Genomic DNA, 20,145 nt, shown 5'->3' with positions numbered 1-20,145 from the left:
CTGGAGATAGGAAACATGTTTCCGCTGATGGGTGAGTGCCGAACCAGACGACACAGTTTAAAAATAAGGGGTAGGCCATTTAGGACAGAGATGAGGAGAAACGTCTTCACCCAGAGAGTGGTGGGTGTGTGGAATGCTCTGCCCCAGAAGGCAGTGGCGGCCCAGTCTCTGGATTCGTTTAAGAAAGAGTTGGATAGAGCTCTGAAGGATTGTGGAATCAAGGGTTATGGAGATAAGGCAGGAATAGGATACTGATTGAGGATGATCAGCCATGATCATAATGAATGGTGGTGCAGGCTCGAAGGGCAGAATGGCCTACTCCTGCACCTATTGTCTACCTTGGTATTCTCATTTGTAGAATCATTAATGAACGTTCTGTTAATGAATTTGTAATTTGACAACCTTCCAGAAGAGAGATGATGGCAGACACTAAATCAGAACTTGGCCTCAGATTTTTCAGAGGAGCTGGCCATGGCAATTGCAGAAACATTTGAAATGGTTGTGGAAGGCTTTAATTTAATGGTCAATGGTATATTGCTAAATAAGCTATTCAAACTTCTCGAAGTTTTCGTGTTTTACATCTGAAGGAATTGAGAGAAATGGAGGAAGATTCAACTATAATTTCCATTATTCTGTCAAAAGGAAACTGTCATTTCTCTTCAAGACCAAGAATGAACATAGGCCAGGAAAGTATAGGGATAAAATGACCGAGTATTTGGGGTGAAGTTAAATCAAGGTTAATGAGCATTATTTGTGAAAGATGTTTTGCATTTGAGAATCCCTTAAAGAAAGGCAGAAAATGTAAAGAAATGAAGTTTTATTAATTTTCAAGAAGTGCTTAAGGTATCGCAAGACTCTTGGTGGCAAAGTAAATGCAATTCAATGAGGTAGACTAAAGAATAAAAAGTGTGGGGTAAAGGGCCTGTCATTGCGCTTTGGAGTCATTGCGCTTTGGAGTCATTGCGCTTTGGAGTCATTGCGCTTTGGAGTCATTGCGCTTTCTATTATGTACAAAATTGACTTGGGAGTCGATGGAGCAATATTAAAATGTATTGCTATTATATCAGGGTACTTTATGTATTGACTAGACCTGTGGAAAGACACCAATAGTGTAGCTAGATTTAATAATGAATGGCAGATGAAATATTGTGTAAAGGAATATGAAATAATGCATTTTACCTTGAAGAATAGAAGAAAGATATAGAACCTTAAAGGGAACAGAGGAGTGGCGGAATCTTCTGTAGATCCACTGTCTAAAAGATAAATCTTACAATTTTAAGTAAGGACTGTAAAAGGATGATTGATTTTTTTTTCATATGATCTGGGTGTTACTGGCAAGGCCTACACTCATTGTCCTTGGGAAGGTGGTGATCAACTTTCTTCTTAACAACTGACTGGGTTGCTAAGACTGTTAGAGGGCATCTTGAGAGTCAGCTATATTGCTATGGGTCTGGAGTCACACATATTGGCGAAACAAAATTGTGTGCCAGTTCTCAATGGATTCTATTATTGTTCTATACATTGAGTTGAGTACAATTCTGCACTCTTTATAACTTAAACTCCTTTTTATAGTAAGTATGTTTAATTTATCTTGCATATTTTAGGCATTGTTGTTGAAGATTGCCTTTTGCTGCTCCTTAACTTGATGAAAAACAATAGTTCGAATCAGAATTTTTTTAAAGAGGGTTCATACATTCAACGCACAAAACCTTGGTTTGAGGTTGCTGAAGATAATTCGGGTTGGTCTGCACAGAAAGTAACAAATCTTCACCTGATGCTGCAGGTAACATTTCCTTACAAACGCCTCAAAAATTTCAAAAGTACTGTTTCATTAATTGGTTACTTTTCAACTGTAAATAGTCTCTGTTGTTAAGTGCAGCAGCTAATTTACCGTCAAAATCTCAGACAGTGTTCGTACAAGTATGTATGTAGTTACTCCCTTTGCATCATGAGGGATGTGTGGTAACCAAGACTTTGGGGAAAACTCCTGGCTCTTCAGAAATACCATCACAACCTTTTTTACGGTTGAAAAGGCAGATATAAATTGGCCACAGCCAGTGATTTTGAACATCAGCGCTTCCAACAATCAGAGCAGTCCCTTGGTACTCTCCTGGTTGTAGGGTTGGTTCATTCAGCCCTACTATTGTTGAACAATCTGGACGTCTTCATTCCCTCATTCATGTCTGTTACTTCCCTTGATTTGACAGACGACTCCTTACTATTGTTACCTTGACCATAGTGACTTTGCAATCTGTTTCTGCATTTTTAAAAATAATTTTGCAGACTGACAGCTCAGTTTCTCTATTAGAACATTTGATAATTCATTTGAGGCATGTGGCCTATTTTGTTGACTATTTTGTACATCCTGAAATCTACCAAATGACCATCAGACATTAATGACTAGTGACCTACTCTTTGCACATTTTTAGTGTTTTTCAAAGAAGTGTTGTCATGAGATAAATTCATGTCATTGCCCTTCTCTATTGATTTTACTTTATACGTTGTTAATTTAGTTACTTTAACTGATAATGTCCTTGTATAATTCCAAATATATATATGCTGTAAATTGATGCAACAACCTTGTTTCTGCATAAAATGCAGAATTGGTAGCAAACCAAAACTAACACTATTTGAGAATAACCATCTTTAATGTAAATCTTTTGAAGAGTTTTGTTCGTTTAGTTCTTAAATCTGATTTTTAAAATGAATTTGAGCCTTCAGAACATACCAAATATATTCCAGTTGATTAAACATGTTTGAAGTGACAACTTTGATATAATTTAGAAAGCGTGGCAGCTAAGTTTCACAAAAACTCACAAATAATGTTATGTTGACGAGATAATATTTTTCTGATGTGGACTATTGTCCTGCTGGCCTTCACAACAGTGTCATGGAATCTTTCACATTTCCCTCGGGCTGCAAACAGAGATCCATTTATCATCTCATCTGAAAGATGGCACTTCAGATAGTACAGCAATCCCTCAGTACTTCACTGAAGTGTCACCTTGGGTTTGTGCTGAAGTCCTGGAGCGGGATTGAATCTGGGAGAAGTTACTGGTTCAGAGGTTGAGTGCTACTATCTGTAGCACCATCATGTTACCCTGTCATCACAGTCACCTATGAAGATAGGGCCCATCCCAGCTACCACCTATGCTAACAATGACCAAATGCACACCTGTCCCTCTAGAATGACCTGCTCACTGGCACTACCTTTCTCTGACTAGTTCAACTGCTGTATTTGTCAAAGCATTTAAGGATCAGGTCATTTTGAACTTAATGCTTCAGAAAAGAGATGTAATTTAGACTTGTCATTTGCTTGGGAAATTTAGTTATTTTCATATTTTGAGATGCTGCTTGCAACTAAAATTTTCAAGTATGTTTTCTGTGTGTTGCACAAATGACTGGTTGAAAGAATAAATGCTGTTTACAAACATACTTTGTTAAAAGAGAACTTGCAACTCAAACTATCTTTCTGTCTGTGAAGTTAATTGGTGAACTTTCCTCCTTATTTTATTATTCTTAGCTGGTGAGAGTGCTGGTGTCTCCTGTGAATCCTCCTGGTGCTACAAGCAGTTGCCAGAAGTCAGCATTCCAATGTGGTTTGTTACAGCAGTTGTGCACCATCCTGATGGCAACTGGAGTTCCTGCTGATATTCTCACTGAGGTGAGTTAGTGCTGTTTTGAGGCACAAACAGCAGGACATTCAAGTTCATCAGTTCCACATAAATAGAGGTTCTTAAAATAGTGAAGATATTTGATAGGGTAATATAGAAATGTGTCCACTGGAGGGACAGTGAACTGGGAGTCCATCAATGCTAGGTACTCCTAAATAAATTCAATAAGGAACTCAGGAGAAAGTTATTTCCTTGCATCTTTAAGTTATTTGATCAACATATTCTTCTACCTTTTCTCCGACATGCAATCCAGCAGTGTCAGCTAGAACTGGAGCCAAACCTTTGCAATGATCTAATCTAATCTAATTTAATTTAATCTAAAGGCTTGAAGGTTGATAAAGCAATACATTACAAATTGTGCACCTCCAAACCAGTGTCAGTATGTCAGTCTGTAGCCTGTTCCTATATATATATATATATGGCCATCCCAATTGAAACATGACTTCTAAATCCAATTAAATGAAGATTCATATATAATTGTTATTTATCTAACTTGCCCTTCTAGGAGCATATATGCCATTTGTCTCAGTCAGTCAATGTGGACCTGAGCTCCACGTTCTCACCACACTCTGGTAAATTTTCTCCTGAGTTCCTTATTGAATTTATTTAGGAGTACCGAGCATTGATGGACTCCCAGTTCACTGTCCCTCCAGTGGACACATTTCTATATTATCCTATCAAATATCTTCATTATTTTAAGAACCTCTATTAGGTTACGTGACATTGTGATACAAATTAAAATATGAAAGTTAAATAAAAACCATACAACATTCCTGAAAATTGCAAGGATTGGAATAGCTTACCCAAGGGTTATGTTGAATGAACATTTGTCGTTTGAATGTCATACTAAAATGTTAACTGATTTAACACTTTACACATTATGTAAGGAAGATGTCTGAAGCATTAAAAGCACAACATTTTGGTCGTGGTAGAACTGCGATATTCGATGTGTTGCTGTTAATATTTTTGAATCACAAAAATATTTGTTAGGAGGTGTTCGTTAAAAATGCAACACGTACAGAGAATGCTGGAGGAATTCCAATCTGACAGCGTAGATGGACAAAGAAACAGTTAATGTTTCGAGTCTGATTTGAAACTTCAGTTAAAAGTGCAGAAGAATTCCTAGAATTTTCCCAAGGGAAATGAAAGAATACCTTGAGTATTAAACAGCTGTATGATCCCAGTTCTAGTCACGTGTAACATGTAAAATGCATGTTCTGCTTACCTTCACCTGAAGGCTGGGAGATATGGAATCAGCTGGGTTAATCTCTTCCAGCTTGATAAAGGAAGATGTCAGTGTTTAGGTGTGCATTGGCCTTCTGAATCCAGACCATACTGATGGGAACATAAATAGGAGTGGGAATATATTGTCCTGCTTTTATGAACTTGCTACTCTGTGGGAGGGATGGTCTGGCTATGAGAAATCGTTTTGGGAAACCTTGCTTTCCATTGGCCAAAGCCCATGCAGCAAACTGACCTGATTTAGTATTGTGCTAAGCTTACACCTGGCAATCTCGAAATGACTGGAGGAGGTAAATGGCTTATCATGCTGGACTGTTAGCTCTTCTGTTGTGATTGGAGCCAAGCTGTATTATTAAGATCTTGCTGATCTGTTTGTGTTCTGAATTCCATAATGTTGGCAATAATCTTAAATTCTTGTTAGGTTCGGGCATCAGTCTCCATCAACCTTAAAAATATTCAATGGCCCTGTCTCCACTATCATCTGAGGCAGAAATTTCCAAAGATGTAGAATCCTTTTGAGAAAAATAAGTCGCTCATCTCTGCCCTAAAGGTGACCCTTAGTTCTAAGAGTCCCCTGGTTCTGGACTTGCCCACAAGGTTAAACATTCTTTCCATATCCACCTTGTTAAGACTGAATTGTATAAGATCCTGAACAATCACATTGCCCTTCACTCTTACATCCTTCCTTGAATAAGGAAACCAAAACCAAACACAGTACCTGAGATACGATTTCGCCAATACTCTGTACAACTGAAGCAGAAGCATCCTTAATTTTATGTTCAGTTCCTCTTAGAATAAATGATAGCATCCTATTAACCATTTTAATCACTTGCTGTCCTTGCATGCTATTATTTTTGAGGACTCATGAACTTAGTACACTTGCATTCCTTTGCACGTCTGAAATTCTTCTGCTGTTCATTGTGCAGGTGTTGGAGATTGCAAGGAAGGCAAATGGTGTGTTGGCCTTAATAGTGAGAGGATTTGAGTATAGCCGCAGGGATGTCATGCTGCAGTTATACAGGGCCTAGTGAGACCAGAGCTGGAACATCGTGTGCAGTTGTGGTCTCCTCATAAGAGGAAGAATATAGAGGGAGTGCAGCAAAGCATTACCAGATTCATTCCTGGGATATTAAGACTGATGTATGAGGTGAAGTTAAATTGGTTAGGATTATATATGCTGGACTATAGAAGGATGAGGAGTTGGGGGGTGGAGGGGGTTTGGTGGGGGGGGGGGTGGGGGGGGGGGAGGGGGGGGGGAGAGGTGGGGGTGGTAATCTCATAGAAACTTAAAGTTCTAACAGTAGATGCAGGAATAATGTTCCTAATGGCAGGGGAGTCCAGAACCAGAGGCCACAGTCTAAGGATACTGCGCAGGCCATTTAGAACTGAAATGAGGAGAAATGTTTTCACCCAGAGAGTGGGGAGCCTGTGGGATTCACCAAGGCCAAAGCATTGCATGATTTCAAGGTGGTGGTGGGTATAGCACTTGGGGCTAAAGGGCTCAAAGGGTATGAGGGAAAAGCAGGAACAGTTGGATGAGCAGCCATGATCATAATGAATGAGTGAGCAGGCTTGAAGAACTGAATGGCTTACCTCACCTGTTGCTACGGTTCTATTCAGATAATACTTTCAAAAGTTCTTCCTGTCAAAATGAGCAATACTCAACCTTTCTGTAGCATCTGCACCTTTGTTACATTATCTTCACAATATACTTCCCTACCTATTCTTGTCATCTGAAAAGGTAGTCACTGGCCTATAAACCTCTCATTTAAGGTGGAGCTTCTTGGCGTCTAATCGTGTTGTACTTAACCTCAACATGAGCTATCCATAGGTTATCTTCATCTGCGTCACAAAATATACTTGCAAAATAAAGATGACATTTAAAGACTGGTTATTGTTATACACATTGCATTTACAGTTCCGTGACATTTTGATTTTGTTTATACAGACCATTAACACAGTATCTGAAGTTATCAGAGGGTCCCAGGTAAACCAGGATTATTTTGCTTCTGTGAATGCACCTTCCAATCCACCAAGGTAAGCAGGATTTGGAAAAAAAATCGAAAGTTTAGTTTTGCATTCAGCTTGTCTGTTGAGGTCTACAAAAATACTTACTGTCTAGTAAATGGTTGCAATTTACTTCTGTTTTGAACTTTCACTCACTGTGCCTGAAAATTACAAGTTGGAGTACAAGTTGTATTTAGTTGCTTTGGTGACATTCTAGTGACTGTACAGTACATGCATGGTGCAGTCTATCATGTTGCTGTATTAGTTGAATTTTGATTGGATTGCTCTTGTAAGTATTATTGGTATCAAAGTCTTCTGTTACAAATTACAAACAATGGTTTGAAGTTCGGACACACCAATGCATGACTCCGGTATGTGGCGCAATGCCCATTCCCACCAGTGGCAGTGTGATTAAATCTTATAACCACTTTACGTTAATGTCGTGATCTAAACATTTTTAACAAAAATGCAAGTTCTGGACATCCTCCAAATATTCAGAAAAGTCTCTGGACAGTTTGCACCTCACTAAAGGAGTGAAAAGCAGCAGACAGGCTCCAAAGGGTGCAGTTATTAAACAGAGGTGCATTCTGAACTTGATGTATTGTTAACCTTGTTAATACCCAACAACATTCTTTATCAAATTTCCACCAACATTTGTTTTGAAAGTAGTGTTTTTAAAAACTTTTTAATGAAGTATGCCTAAATTTATTCAACACAGGCCTGCAATTGTAGTCCTTCTGATGTCCATGGTGAATGAAAGGCAGCCATTTGTCCTGCGTTGTGCGGTGCTGTACTGTTTCCAATGTTTCTTGTACAAAAACCAAAAAGGCCAAGCAGAGATTGTTGCCACACTTCTGCCAGCAACTATTGATGGTAAGTTTCCACATTATATCATAGCTGAGAAACTTGTGTAGGTTGAGATATGCAGATTCTTGAAGCGAGAGGGCACGTTACTAAAGCCAGTTTCCTTTCCTTGGGAGAGGACACAATGGGTGGATGAGTTAAATGGCCATAAAGCAAAAAGGAGGGGCTAAGCAGTTACATAAAATAATTTGTCTCCAGCTTTTGGATGCATTCCTCTAGGCAGGATGTCAGAGCAAAGGGTGGGTTTAGAAGCAATACAACACAATGGTATCTCCGATCTATTGGGAAGAGACTGTAAAAGACAGGCCACCAGCCTTTCGAACATCACAGTTCGTGGAGTGTTCTTTGAAAATGTTCAGAATTACATGGGGCTTTGCTAAAATTAATGGACACAAAACCATTTCCACTGAATCATAGAATCGGAGTTGGTACAGTGCAGGAGGCGGCCATTAGGGACAACATATCTTTGCTTGCTTTCCAAATAAGTAAATAAACAAAGTGCTGGAGATACTCTGCAGGTTTGGCAGTTAACAGTTAGTTAGTTTTTGAGTACAATATGACTCTTCAGCACTGCTCCAAAGTAGTCATTAGATTTGAAACGTTATCTCTATTTCTCCCTCCACAGATGCTGCCAGAGCTTTCCAGCATTTTGTTCTTATTTCTGATTTCCAGTATTCGCAGTATTTTGCTTTTGTTCCAAATAAGTATCATGACTTAGTGTTGTTTCCCTACTGTCCCTATAACCATGTGCATTGCTTCTACTTCAATAATCATTTAATGTCTTTTTGAATTGAGCATGCCTTCTTCTTATAATCTAGTGTCTTGCTGGAAATAACGTTTGGGAGAAGATTTGTAGCTCGGGTGCTCATTGTTGTGGTTCTGTTCGCCGAGCTGGGAATTTGTGTTGCAGACATTTCGTCCCCTGTCTAGGTGACATCCTCAGTGCTTGGGAGCCTCCTGTGAAGCGCTTCTGTGATGGTTCCTCCGGCATTTATAGTGATTTGTATCTGCCGCTTCCGGTTGTCAGTTCCAGCTGTCCGCTGCAGTGGCCGGTATATTGGGTCCAGGTCGATGTGCTTATTGATTGATTGAATCTGTAGATGAGTGCCATGCCTCTAGGAATTCCCTGGCTGTTTCTGTTTGGCTTGTCCTATAATAGTAGTGTTGTCCCAGTCGAACTCCTGTTGCTTGTCATCGGCGTGTGTGGCTACTAAGGATAGCTGGTCATGTCGTTTTGTGGCTAGTTGGTGTTCATGGATGCGAATCGTTAGCTGTCTTCCTGTTTGCCCTATGTAGTGTTTTGTGCAGTCCTTGCAAACAGGAAGACAGCTAACGATCCGCATCCATGAACACCAACTAGCCACGAAACGACATAACCAGCTATCCTTAGTAGCCACACACGCCGATGACAAGCAACAGGAGTTCGACTGGGACAACACTACTTATTATAGGACAACTCAGCAGGTCAGGCAGCATCCAGGGAACAGGAGATTCGACGTTTCGGGCACAGGCCCTTCTTCAGGAATGAGCAGAGAGTGTTCAGCAGGAGAAGATAAAAGGTAGGGAGGAGGGACTTGGAGGAGGGGCGTTGGAAATGTGATAGGTGGAAAGAGGTCAAGGTGAGGGTGATAGGTCGGAGTAGGATGGAGGCGGAGAGGTCAAGAAGAAGACTGCAGGTCAGGAAGGCGGTGCCGGGCTGGAGGGATCCGGCTGAGACAAGGTGGGGGGAGGGGGGATGAAGAAACTGGTGAAGTCCAAGTTCATCCCCTGTGGTTGGAGGGTTCCCAGTCGGAAGATAAGACGCTCCTCCTCCGACCGTCGCGTTGTTGTGGTTTGGCGGTGGATGAGTCCAATGACCTGCATATCCTCGGTGGAGTGGGAGGGGGAGTTGAAATGCTGTGCTACAGGGTGGTTGGGTTGGTTCGTCCGGATGGCCCAGAGGTGCTCTCTGAATCGCTCCGCAAGTAGGCGGCCTGTCTCCCCATCTTCGTGACGGAGCGATTCAGAGATGGGGAGACAGGCCGCCTACTTGCGGAGCGATTCAGAGAGCTATATTGGGGAGACAGGCCGCCAAATTTAGAAGGGCACTGAATGAATATTTAAAAAAAACATTGAGGGGAAAGGCCAGAGATTTAAGGTCAGTGGACTGAATAATTCCTGGGTGGCACGGTGAGTTTCTCCGGCTGCTCCGGTTTCCTCCCACAGTCCAAAAATGTGCAGTTTAGGTGAATTGGCCATGCTAAATTGCCTGTGGTGTTAAGTGAGGGGGTAAATGTAGGGGAATGGGTCTGGGTGGGTTGTTCTTCGGAGGGTTGGTGTGGACTTGTTGGGCCGAAGGGCCTGTTTCCATACTGTAAGTAATCTCATTTAATCTTATTCGTTCTTTAAGATTTTCATTCTTTAAATCACAGCACAGGGGCAGGCCAATCAGCGTTGGAACTAACTGGTATTTCTCTCTCCTTTTTGTTTCTTGCATTCTTCTGCATTTATTCATCGCCAAGTATTTCAAATGCTTATTCAGCCTTTCTGAATAGAAGTCAAAATCTCAGGTGTGAGCAAAGTTTGTTTAATGAAGTTTCAATTAAAGTTTAAAAACAGTTAGTTTAGCATTCTGCATTTAGGACAGAATTATTACTAAGTTATTTGCTTTCAGTGGAATTGTGACAATGTCTTTAACAAAAAATATTTGGTAAAAAATATGTTCATCAAGAACAATAGCCTTCCATTTTTATTGGTGTATCACTTCTATTTCATGACGATTTACACATTATTCAGATTTGACGGGGCTTTTTTGCTTGCTTTGTTTAGCCAATTCGATCTCGGCTGGCCAGCTGCTATGTGGGGGCCTCTTCTCTACAGATTCCCTCTCTAACTGGTGTGCTGCTGTAGCATTGGCACATGCTCTGCAGGATAACTCCATCCAAAAGGAACAGCTGCTCAGGGTACAGCTGGCAACCAGCCTTGGCAATCCTCCTGTCTCCCTGCTCCAACAGTGTACCAACATCCTGTCTCAGGTATGATATTGCGGAAGTTACTGACTGAAATTCAGATTCTGGGAGCATGAGCTAAGCACACATTAATGCCTGTAACAGCATTCATCATTTTAGGAAATTAAAGTGTCCCTATAGCAGAGTGTTGATGCCAAACTGTTCACTGCCACCCTGTTTATAAATTCATGAGGGGCATAGATAAGGTGAATAGCAAAGCCTTTCTTTTCTCTAGGCTGGGGAAATGTTTTTAAGGTGAGCAGAGAAAGATTTAAATGGGATGTGAAGGGGCAACATTTTAGAGTGGTTTGTATGTGGAATGAACTACCAGAGGAAGTGGTAGATGCAGTTACAACCTTTTCAAAGACATTTGGGCAGGTACGTGAATTGGCGATGTTCAGAGGGATATGGGCCAAATACAGGCAAGTGGGATTAGTTTGGGAAACTTGGTTGACACAGACAAGTTGGGCCGAAGGATTTGTTTCCAAGCTGTATAACGCTAACTGAGTTAAGTGTAATTTCTGTGCAAGTTTCTGCTCACCGTCATGATTCTCAGGTGGTTCAAGCATTTTTTTCCCTTCAATGCAAACTCACCCTGGAATGGTGGAGGCAAATGAACATTAGGATTAACCAAAGAAGCAACACATAAAAGGATGGGAGATGTTTTGAGCGAGGAGGAAAGTAACCTGCTTGTGGAATATATTCATAAATCCGCTTTCTACAATGTGTGTATTTCACACTGGTTGTAAAGCTGCTGGACAATGATGGATCAGTGAATTAGTGAACAGAGCAGGGCCTGAGTTCAGTTCTTGTCAACTTTTTTAGACCTATAAAACTTAATTCTAGTTGATTTTGTTTTTGGAGATCATTCCTGAAGGATGTAAATGATTAGGTAACTAACTGAGTTGCAGTTGATTGGAAGGCCATGAAGTACATGTATTAATTCCATCAGAGATGTGTATGTTGGCTGGGCTTGTGGTTATTGCCCATCTAAAGCTGTCCTTGAGCAGATGGAAGTGAGCTCATACCTGAACCAAGCAGTTCATTTGGTGCAGGCATACCTAAAATGCCTTTAGGGACGGAATCACTTGGTGTCATTTTTTGATGCACTTCAGTTTAATACAATCGATGGCACTCTGTCATTCCAGAGAGCTGCTAAGAGTCAACTCCTTTACTTTGGATCTGAAATCACATGTAGGCCAGACCAGGTAAGGACAGCAGATTTCCTTCCCTAAAGAGCAGTAGTGAGCTAGATGGGTTTTTAAAACAGTTGACAGTGGTTTCATGGTCATCAGACTTTTAATTCCAGATGTTCAGTGAATTTACATTTCACTACCTGAATTTGACATCAGATCCCCAGATTTTTACCTCCTTATCTGGATTGTGACAATAACACTAAACATTGCCTCCCCTTAAATGAGGGAGGAAGGCCTATGACTTTGTGTGAATAAGGTTACTTTTTAAAAAGGAAGGGCAGAGGCTCATGTGGAACACAAGCACCAGCAAGGACCATTTCAGCTGAATGGCATGTTTCTGTGCTGTTAATTCTGTTGGTTATGCAAAGTATGACTTACAAATAAATCTCATCTGAAATACTGGGTTATATAATGTATCAATCACAGTCTAAATAATCCAGCTGCTCTCGACAAATCTACCTGTTGTATTAATGGAGACTTTGTGAATTTGAGTGTTTATGACACAGGCTTGAGTTTATATTAAAGACCTCCTGTCTTTTTGGAGGGAAAAATTCCTGTTGTGCAATTTACCAATGTTTTTGGTAAATGGCAATTTCTGAATGCATGTCGTGTATACGGTTTGAAGATGGAACCAGTTTGGAGTTATTGCTGATTGTAAATGTGCAAGGAGCTATTTAAGGTATGAAAGACATAAGAAAGCAACATGACTTGTATTTCTCAGAGCGAAACATGGAAAAGTCCATACTTTTCTTGTTCAAGTAACAGGACCACACACACTCTCACACTCTCACACTCTCACACTCTCACACACCCACACTCTCACACTCTCACACTCTCACACACTCTCACACTCTCACACTCTCACACTCTCACACTCTCACACACTCACACACACACACACACTCACACACTCTCACACACACACACACACTCACACACTCACACACTCTCACACTCTGACACTCTGACACTCTGACACTCTCACACGCTCTCTCACGCTCTCACGCTCTCACGCTCTCACGCTCTCACGCTCTCACGCTCTCACGCTCACACGCTCACACGCTCACACGCTCTCACACTCTCACACACTCTCTCACACTCTCACACACTCACACACTCTCACACACTCTCACACACTCTCACACACTCTCACACACTCTCACACACTCTCACACACTCTCACACACTCTCACACACTCTCACACACTCTCACACACTCTCACACACTCTCACACACTCTCACACACTCTCACACACTCTCACACACTCTCACACACTCTCACACACTCTCACACACTCTCACACACTCTCACACACTCTCACACACTCTCACACACTCTCACACACTCTCACACACTCTCACACACTCTCACACACTCTCACACACTCTCACACACTCTCACACACTCTCACACACTCTCACACACTCTCACACACTCTCACACACTCTCACACACTCTCACACACTCTCACACACTCTCACACACTCTCACACACTCTCACACACTCTCACACACTCTCACACACTCTCACACACTCTCACACACTCTCACACACTCTCACACACTCTCACACACTCTCACACACTCTCACACACTCTCACACACTCTCACACACTCTCACACACTCTCACACACTCTCACACACTCTCACACACTCTCACACACTCTCACACACTCTCACACACTCTCACACACTCTCACACACTCTCACACACTCTCACACACTCTCACACACTCTCACACACTCTCACACACTCTCACACACTCTCACACACTCTCACACACTCTCACACACTCTCACACACTCTCACACACTCTCACACACTCTCACACACTCTCACACACTCTCACACACTCTCACCCAAGTAAATGTCCTGCAGATTCTAAATAACAGCACCGTCCTGTCCATAAATGCTCTTTATCTAATCTCCCATTTATTTTATTTTATTTTCTAATCCACAAATTCAAAGGTGCTATGACACCCTTTGGAGTAGGTGAAACTTGAACCCAAGCCTCCTAACTCAGAAGCAGGGACACTACCACTACACCGCAAGAGCCCGAACATCCCTTATAAATACTGGTTGAATTGCTTGGTTTGTTATTGATTTACTCTGACCAGTCCGTATTGAAGTAATTATCTTTATCAGAGTGACATGTTGCTGGGAGCCGATGGAAGGTGAAAATTGGAGTTTGTTAACACCAGTAAGTGACTAAAGAAATATAAGGCCGATGAAATAGATCAGCCCAATGCAATTAAAGCAGAAAACTCCCAACAACTGTATATGAAAGTGAGGATGGAACTGGAAAACAGCAGGAAAATCAGCTCTACACTGGCACCAAGTGGCCACAGGTTGCAATTGTCTTGTAGCCAAAAGATGAGAGAAATTGGATGGGCAATGACATCAGTCAATAATGGTGAAGGGTCAGGGCCATTGAGGGGCAGTGGTAGTGTCCCTACCTCCAAACCAGGAAACTGGGTTTCAAATTGCCTGCTTCACAGCTACGTAATAATATCTCTGAGCAAGCTGATTTTGAAATAGCTGCTCAATGTAAAGGACTATTAGGAAGCCAGGATAAGAAGTGACCAGACAGCAGGATTTTCCAAGTACACTTTAGTCACAGTTCTAGACTGTTCAATCTTAGCCACAATACAGTGGTTCCACCATTTGTTCAAATCCACCCACATTTCTTCAGTATCTCCCTTGCTGATTCCGATATGCAGTGATCTGCCAGTTGGAAAGTTCCATTTTCACTTGAACTGCAGATGACAAATTAACCTTAAAACCAGCTCAGAATAACTGAAAAACTCCTGGTTAGAACATTACAGTGCAGTACAGGCCCTTCGGCCAACCTGTGAAATCCTGTGAAGCCTATCTAACCTCACAATTCCATTCTCGGCCATGTGCCTATCCAGTGACCATTTAAATGCCCTTCAAGTTGGTGAGTCTACTACTGTTGCAGGCAGTGCATTCCATGCCCCATGACAGAAACTACCTTTGGCATCTGTCCGATATCTGTCACCCCTCGATTTAAAGCTATGCCCCCTCGTGCTAGCCATCACCATCTGAGGAAAAAGGCTTTCACTGTCCACCCTATCTAATCCTCTGATTATCTTATGTCTCAATTAAATCACCTCTCCGTGACCTTCTCTCTAACGAAAACAGCCTCAAGTCCCTCAGCCTTTCCTTGTAAGACCTTCACTCCATACCAGGCAACATCGTAGTAAATCTCCTCTGTACCCTTTCCAAAGCTTCCACATTCTTCCAATAATGCGGTGACTAGAACTGTATGCATTACTCCAGGTGCAGCCGCAGCAGAGTTTTGTACAGCTGCAGCATGACCTCATGGCTCCAAAACCCAATCCGTCAAGCAATGAAAGCTAACATGCACCATATTCCTTCTTAACGACCTTTTCAACTTGAGTGGCAACTTTTAAGGATCTATGCACCTGGACACCGAAATCTCTCTGTTCATCTACGCTACCAAGAATCTTACCGTTAGCCCAGTACTCTGCATTCCTGTTGCTCCTTCCAAAGTGAATCACCTCACTCTTTTCTGCATTAAACTCCATTTACCATCTCTCAGCCCAGCTCTGCAGCTTACCTATGTTCCTCTGTAACCTACAACATCCTTCGTCACTATTCACAGCTCTGCCGACCTTAGTGTCATCCGGCAATTTACCATCCCATCCTTTTATGCCCTTATCTAGGTTATTTATAAAAATGACAAACAACAGTGGACCCAAAACAGATCCTTGTGGTACACTGCTAGTAACTAAACTCCAGGATGAATATTTCCCATCAGCCACCACCCTCTGTGTCATCTTTCAGCTAGCCAATTTCTGATCCAAACCACTACATGACCCTCGATCCCATGCCTCAGTATGTTGTCCAATAGCCAACTATGGGGAATCTTATCAAACACCTTACCGAAATCCATATACACCACATCAAGCACTTTGTCCTTATCCACCTGTTTGGTCACCATCTCAAAGAACTCAATAAGGTTTGTGAGGCATGACCTATCCTTCTCAAAACTGTGTTGACTATCCCTAATCAACTTATTCCTTCTAGATAAGGTTGGTCAGTTTAATCTTATTAAACCTATTTCCCCAATTGGGACAATTTATACCATCAACCAGAGCTAGTGTCCTTTGTCTATAGAGGTGAAGCAATCTAAAACAATCTGTTTCAGGTTCTGATTTCCAGTCACTCCTATATCTCAGTACATCTATTTGAAAAGTAGAGCCATCCAGCAACAGACAGCTAGGTCCGGATTGCACTAACCCCCAGAAACAGAGGGGTTTGGCTCAGGTGGGAGGTTAAAGATTTAAAACTCAAAAGCAGGCCAACTGACTGTAAACAATTTAAACGTAAGTTGGAGGCAAGAACAAGCATCTCTTTACTCAGAGGGGGCGGATTCATTGTTGAAATCTTTCCATTAAGCTGTCTGTTGTCATTTTCAATAGATTTTGTTTTTAAACTGCATTAAGTCACCTTCTTAACTCCCCATTCCTGTGCAATTGGGCCTTGTCCAATCACCGCCTTTGCTCTTTAGTGATCAGTCCTCCTAACCACTACTCGCCAACATAATCTGGTAGCTTGATATTCAGATTTTTGGTCCACTCTACATGGTGTTTCATAAATCATGCAATGATTGTTGAAGAAAAGCTTGCATTGATATATCATCTGTCCTAATCTCATCCATTACGGTCACTTGATTCAGAAATGCCACAGCTGACTTGTGCACAGCAAGATCACACAAATGGCAGTGCTGTGGCATTGATGTTGATTGTCATGTGTCCCCTTGAAAATACGCGGAGTCCTAGCACAAGTATACCTGAATACCACTGGCCTTCCATCATCCGTACATTGTCAGCATGTTATCATTTCGAATCAAAATTTTTTTGATGTAGAGCTGATTTCCCAGAGCATCGAGCCACTGGATGAGGTATTTGAATATGAGCTGCTTCAAATAGCCTTGTCCTGTTTGTGTTGTAACACAGTGTTCAATGGCAGTGTTACTGTCTCAGTGCAGTTGATGTTGATGCCTGCAAGAATCCCTCAAGAAGGAAGTTTACTCTTGTTGCAGCCAACTCTGCAGATGGTGGCCTATTTAAACTGCAATGGTTTGTCCTTCTGAGATCTAACTGTCTGACCCAGACCAGTATGGCCCTTTGGAGTTCTACCCTGTAGCCAAAAAATTGAAACACTGTTGTACAGACCAGCAGATTCAGCATTAACACAAACTGTATATATTTCCTTTGAAAACTGGCCAATACAAAGAAGCAGAATAAAAAGACTAAATGCTGGATATAAGCAGCAGGTCAGGCAGCTGTAGAGAGAGAAACTCTTCAGAAAAGTGCTTCTGATTCAAGATCATGGACCTGAAATGTCAACTCTTTCTTGCTGAATATTTCCAGCATTTTCAGTTCTTTGTTCTTTTAGATGTCCAGCAGTAATTGTATTCTGATTTGTAATCAGCTTTAAGTGGATATGCCTTCTACCTGGATTCTTGTGATCTTTAGCTCACTGATTAGACTTTCAATGTCAATGTGTTAATACATAGTTCAGTAAATGGTGAACGTGCAGTCACCTGCTGTTCAAGTTGAGAATACATTGGGTGCACCCTTCCTTTTTTAATTCCATGTTGCCTGTTTCAGATGGTACTGGATAGTTGCTGCTCTACTGTGAGAATGGGGCTGCAATACTACAATGCTCTCGTGTCGCAAATATTGAAATGTATTGGGCTGACCTTTTTGGTATTGTGACTGAAATATGGTGTCTGGCATTTGTGTGGCCAGAGTCAGTGCCATCTGAAAAAGAAACAGTTGGAAATATTCCCAAGATCAGGCGACATGCTTTGAGAAAGGAGGCAATCAGTGTGTGTTTGAGATCAAAGACATTCAGGCATAAGAGTTCTATATAGATCAATTCTCAAATAACTTAACTTAAATGTTAAGTTTAACACTACAAAAGTATTTGATTAAAGTGATTAAATTATATATATATTGCTCACTTTTACTGTATGATTTACAGGGAGATAAGATCAACAGACGGGTAAGTTACTTGGCACAGAGACCATTTGCTTGTTGCAGCAGGGCTCTCTCTTTTGCCTTGAGTTGAGCTGTTTTCTCTAACTGCATTGAGTGATTGAAGCACTGTCCTAGGGTGTTCTCTGTTTTATGTTTAGGTTGTTTGGGCTCTCTGTAACTTGGGGATTTACTTCGAGTTTCCTTTCCTGTATTTAAGAGCCAATGTAGTTTGTGAGAAAGAGGACTTGGTGTTTTCACTGATCTTCCTTTCCTCAAGAGGGCAGTGTGCAACAAGAAATAACTTTTCCACCATTGCTGTTGGATGGTGCAACATATGGCTGTGGGGGTGGGGGTGGGGGCGCAGGCTAATTGGACAAAGATCCAATGCAAACGTGAAAGGCTGAGCAACCCCCTTCTGTGCCCTAACACTCTCCTCCCCAGCACCTCTGGTACAAGTCTGGTACTTGCAATTGGTGCAGCAATCCTCCTGTGTCTGTACATAGCAAACTTCACTTATCTTTGAGTGATTTAAGGTTCCATCCTCCTGTACAGTTTGCTTAAAATCTACACCATTACCCATGTATCTCAATCTATAACTGTCTTATGTGCAGTTCACATACATTCAGGTTAAAATATGCAATAAATTAATTGATACCAACAATTGGAATATTAACATCCTTTTGATCTTCCTCTCCATCTCCCTTCCTCTGTGCTGCTGGTTCATTCACGTTGCACCACTGCAACCAAATTTAAGCATGTAGCTTGCTGCTAAATTCCAGTGTTCTGCTTTTTCCAATTCCCAGCCCAGATTGACCATGATTTAGTAAATATTGGGGCAGTTTCACTCAATGGCTGTTGTGGGAAATGAAAGGAGGTTGCACTGGTACTGACCTCAAGGTTAATGCATGTTGGGGTCATGTGGAGGCAGCAGTCCTCTGCAACCCATCACGTTATTGATGTGCAGTTGCTTGATACAGATGTGTAACACAAGCTGCAAAATGTTACTTTCCCCTAGCACTAACATTTCACTGAAGCCCAATTTTGAACGTATTTGGAGAGTAATTAATCTTCCCCTTCCCTGTGGCTGAGCATGCAGTTGTATTTGTGACTGTCGGTGAGAAGTCTGTGAATTTTGAGAAGTCTGTGTTTTGGTGTGTATCAATCCCTTTGGTGACTATATCAATCCCTTTGGTGACTATATCAATCAGGTGTGTGTTGCTTGTGATGCAGTCTTCCCTTCTGAGCAGAGAGGGGTGGCGGATTCATTGCTGCTTGCAATATGATCACCTGACTGCAAACCACTGCTGCTTCAAATTGAGCGCCATGCCTCACCTTCACATCAAAGCCAGTTTCGAGTGTTCAATCTGCTCGCCTGCCTGCTTGCGCATTCATATCGCTGGGAATAGGTGCTCATGCTGCTTCTCTGCTCTCCTCCACTGTGCTGTCCTTTGATTAGAATTGCCAGAAAATGTGAAGGAAATTATTGCTTATTTGAGATTGAGATGTTTAGAATGTCTGAGAACTTACCAATGCGGGAAAATCTGGGCCACAATATTTGGGTTTAATGACTGTCAAAAGCAAAAAGCTGTTATTGAGGATTTAACTTGTGGATCATAAACATTATCCAACTTTATCCACACCCCTCTCTTGTAACTAGCTCAGACAACTCCAGTTACTTTACTCAATTCCTGAGCAGTAACTCTGGTATGGTTAATGTACTTTCAAAAGTAAGCTGTCTATAATTTCAGTGATCCAATTTAACCTTTTCCCTGAATTCTTGACTTCCTGAGCTGCTCATGTTGCTGAATTAAAACGAATGAATCACTCCTAATGCTTTGGTGATTTAAAAGCCTTTCAGGATTGGACTGAACAAACCTGAGTCAGTAACAGAAGCAGTTTCAAAAACCAAAATTGCTGGAAAAGTTCAGGTGTGCCAGCATCTGTGAGGAGAAATCAGTGTTAACAGTTGAGTGACCCTCAGAACTGTGAAAATATCACTCTACTCAAAATATTAACTTTGATTTCTCTCTGTAGACGTTGGCAGGGCTGCTCAGCTTTTCTAGCAATTTCTGTTTCTGCTTCTGATTGACAACTTATGCAGTTCTTTCAGTTTTTAATTACAGAAACAGTTTGCATTAT

The 20,145-nt window shown here is 41.5% G+C and overlaps 1 protein-coding gene across 5 annotated transcripts in view; it reads left to right on the top strand.

Annotated features, from left to right (window-relative positions):
* The window catches only part of uso1 (USO1 vesicle transport factor), a 76,281-nt gene that overhangs the window by 35,475 nt on the left and 20,661 nt on the right, over positions 1-20,145 (top strand). For 2 of the 5 annotated variants that reach the window (XM_087979869.1, XM_087979868.1), the window contains 7 exons: positions 1,605-1,783; positions 3,524-3,664; positions 6,865-6,953; positions 7,642-7,796; positions 10,596-10,801; positions 11,923-11,982; positions 18,011-18,031. In XM_087979869.1, the coding sequence (XP_087835995.1) occupies positions 1,605-1,783; positions 3,524-3,664; positions 6,865-6,953; positions 7,642-7,796; positions 10,596-10,801; positions 11,923-11,982; positions 18,011-18,031 (851 nt within the window). The remainder of the gene's footprint in view (positions 1-1,604; positions 1,784-3,523; positions 3,665-6,864; positions 6,954-7,641; positions 7,797-10,595; positions 10,802-11,922; positions 11,983-18,010; positions 18,032-20,145) is intronic. The other 3 variants (XM_087979872.1, XM_087979871.1, XM_087979870.1) reach the window with 2 other exon arrangements.

This window comes from Chiloscyllium plagiosum, unplaced genomic scaffold (assembly GCF_037043375.1).
Source record: "Chiloscyllium plagiosum isolate Xiang-an unplaced genomic scaffold, Cpla_swu_hap1 HiC_scaffold_36, whole genome shotgun sequence".
NCBI lineage: Eukaryota > Metazoa > Chordata > Chondrichthyes > Orectolobiformes > Hemiscylliidae > Chiloscyllium > Chiloscyllium plagiosum.
This window is presented reverse-complemented; position numbering and strand designations above follow the sequence as displayed.